The 3,308-nt window shown below is 41.7% G+C and overlaps 1 protein-coding gene across 1 annotated transcript in view; it reads left to right on the top strand.

Annotated features, from left to right (window-relative positions):
• Window positions 1-3,308, top strand: part of LOC101861289 (protein unc-93 homolog A) — a gene marked incomplete in the record, with an annotated part of 32,613 nt that overhangs the window by 11,137 nt on the left and 18,168 nt on the right. Inside the window, 2 exon segments of the mRNA XM_013084001.2 lie at window positions 1,371-1,492; window positions 3,141-3,294. Of these exon segments, the coding sequence (XP_012939455.1) occupies window positions 1,403-1,492; window positions 3,141-3,294 (244 nt within the window).

Here is a 3,308-nt window from a genome sequence, read left to right as displayed (position 1 = left end):
ACCACGAACCATCCCTCTCATCGGCGGCTGCCCTTTTTTGTCTCTGTGTTTGTCAAACTAACACACCGCTCTCCCTCCTTTGAAAGAGTTTCGTTTGCTCTGTTCATGTTCATATTTCTTTCTGTCTCCTCTCTCGCTCCCGCCCCGCTTTTAACTCCCCTTTTTTTCTAGTCTAGTTTTTCCGTCAGACTCAATTTTATGCGTTCCCTCATTTTGGTCTTGGCCAAATTTGTGAGTAGTGAGTAGTCCCTAACTGGTTTAGTCGTTAGACAGGGTGTTTTTACACCTTTGGGAACCACATGTTGCAATCTTACGTAGGCCTAGATCTATTTAATTTTATGTATATGGCTCTTTTCGTCTAAGCAGACGGTCAATTTAGCTTAAGATGGTCTCACGGTTGTCTTCCTGCAGCTTCTTTCATGGCTAATTCTTCCTATGTTTGAAGCGCAGATTCTGTTAATTTTATGTGACGCTCGGTTAATTGTATTCTCAAACCCAAAGTTGTAGATATATGGCTCTATGATTTTGTTTACATCCGGTAGAGCTTTCTTTTACGTTTGGTATTTTGAATTTCTAGACGCCATTTGTTGAGACGCCACTAGCAAAAGGAAATGTCGTGGAATTTCGACAATGAAACCATGCTTTAGATCTGCCTGTTGATCATGGTGATGGAAATTACGGTAAATTTATAGAAACCCTCCCGTCTCATAAAGGGTATTATTTTGTAGCTTTTTCTAGGTTTTTTTTAGGGCCCTGAACACGATTTTAGCATTGAAAAACGTCGCAAATTGTTAGTTTAGATTTTACGGCACTTTATTTCAGGGGGGAGACCCTCCCTGAACCCCCCTACCCGACCCACTACACTGCTATAACGTACTCGCACGTCAGGGGGAGAACCCCTGAAACCCCCTTAATGTCTATAAAAGCGTGCATTATCCACACACAAAAATCCTAAAACTAAACCTTAACTTTAAAAAACTGACCTTATCCGTATATCCCACGGCACTAAAGTGGTGAAGGAGCTGACTTCCGGTAGTGGATGTGACGCAAAACGGGAGTGCTTCTATAAAAATACCGAAGTTACATTTAGAGTTGCCAACGAACAAAATACCATGTAGATTCTACAATATTCTGATCTTGGATTCAAAATATCTTGAAAGATCTGAAGAGTTTGTGAAAAAATACTTGTATAAATAGATATTTTTTTCATCCAAATAAAGACAAGTGAACAAGCTTTAAGATGATACCAATAATTCTACATGCCCAAAAATTGACGAGAGCCTGATTCCACCACGCTGCCTCACATTTTGTCAAACCCTGTCTAACCACCCCGCCCCCTCCCCTACCCCGCCCCTCTTCTTACCCCTCAGAGACAGTGACGTGAGCCGGACCAAAGACGAACATGGAAATTCCACAGAACGGCAACATGCCCGAGAAGTCCCCTCCGCTGGACACAGCCGGGGTTGAGATGACCATATCTAATGGGAAAAAGGTGATCTATCAAGGCACACGTCATGTGCCAAATCCTTCCTCTGAACATTTTATTTTTGTGTCGTCTGTGGTGTGATTTGTTGAGAAAGTGTATTGACTTGTAACAGAACGAATGTCGACTTTTTTAAAATCATATTACAAATGATGTTAAAAACAATCAGGAAACGACAAATGCAGTTTTTGGGACACCTGAATAGACATAAGGGTCTTGAACATCTAGCTCTCACTGGCAAAATTGAGGGCAAGCGAGGCAGGGGTAGGCCCAGAACAACATACTTAGGGAACCTAAACAAATGGGTAACAGGGAAAGATCAGGGAAACATAGCTTTTCTGAGAGCATCCGAGCAAAGGAATGAATGGAAAATCATGTCGCAGATCTGGCACTGGATGATGATGATGATTATAAATGAACGAGTGTCAAGTCCATTTTATATGTGAGGAATAGACTGTGAGAGTGGGTGGTTCGCAGGTGCTCTGGTGTGGCTTGCTCCTTCTTTCCTATCAAACATCTGTCGTCCTTATCTCCCCTCCTCCTTTGTGTACGTCCCTCTCTTGTGACACATAATCTATTCTTCGGCACGTATATTACCTTATTTATGTTGCAAGTGCCGTAAAATTCTCACTAAAACTAAAGACTGTGAGAAATGTTGTCATCCCTATTCGGACCCCCATATCCCCTGTCAAGCGTTTTTTTTTTCCAAGGCAGAGATACCTCTAAGTCAGCTTTAGCTTTAGTAGAGGGTTTTACGACGCTCGCAGCTGCATAAGGTCATATGAGCGCCATACCTCTAAGTAAATCATAATGATTAGTATTGTCGTTCTCCGTAAAGCACCAGTTCCATTAATTGTTTTTACATATCCCCATAACGAAACAGTAATAGATTTGTGGTTGGAGGACGCGGCTGGTAAGTCTTACGTATTATGTGAGACAGCGCGGTGGAATCAGGCTCTCCTCAAAATAATCAAAGTGAAGAAACTTGCATGTTTCCGCTGGTTTGTGAATTTTGATCAAATTGAATTATTTTGACTCAACCCCTTTCATGCCCATTAAAGAACTCATTTCTGTGTAGATTTTCTGAAAAACGTTGATTAATGGCACCAAAAAAAATAAAGTTACCACGGACTCTTAAGCAAAGGAAATAACTAATCTTTGGCGGACATTTTCTCACTAATTTTACCTCTGAAAACAGGTGACCCTCACCTCCTTCTTTTGCAAATATCTCGACTTGTGTTCAAGATAAATGGATATATTTTTCATCCAGATAAAGACAAGTAAACAAGTTTTAAGATGATACCAAAAACTCTACATGCCCCGAAATTGACGAGAGCCTGATTCCACCACGCTGCCTCACATATTTCTACTGTCTGTCATTATTCCATTTTTCATTCCACTAAACTGCCGTTCTTATGTCCGTGTCAGCTGATTCCCTTCACTCGAACTCAAACCCAAACCATGACAGTAGGTGGTTGGCGGGTGCTCTGGTGTGGCTTGCTCCTTCTTTCCTATCAAACATCTATCGTCCTTATCTCCCCTTTTTCTTTTTTATGTTTGTTACTCTCTTGTAACACCTTTAATCTTCTGGTGCTCATATGACTGTATACAGTTGTGAGCGCCGTAAAACCTCTACTAAAACTACAAACCTTGACAGATACCGATATACAGTGCTGACGATGAGCCGGAGCCCAAGATGAACAAACGGCAGATCCTGAAGAACGTGTTCGTGGTCAGCCTGGGATTTACATTTCTCTTCACGGCCTTTCAGGCTATGTCCAACTTACAGACAAGTCTCAACAGGGAAGAAGGTGAGTCACTACCC

Source organism: Aplysia californica, unplaced genomic scaffold (genome assembly GCF_000002075.1).
Source record: "Aplysia californica isolate F4 #8 unplaced genomic scaffold, AplCal3.0 scaffold00267, whole genome shotgun sequence".
Classification (NCBI taxonomy): domain Eukaryota; kingdom Metazoa; phylum Mollusca; class Gastropoda; order Aplysiida; family Aplysiidae; genus Aplysia; species Aplysia californica.
The sequence above is the reverse complement of the archived record's forward strand: the minus strand, read 5'-3'. Positions and strand labels throughout refer to the sequence as shown.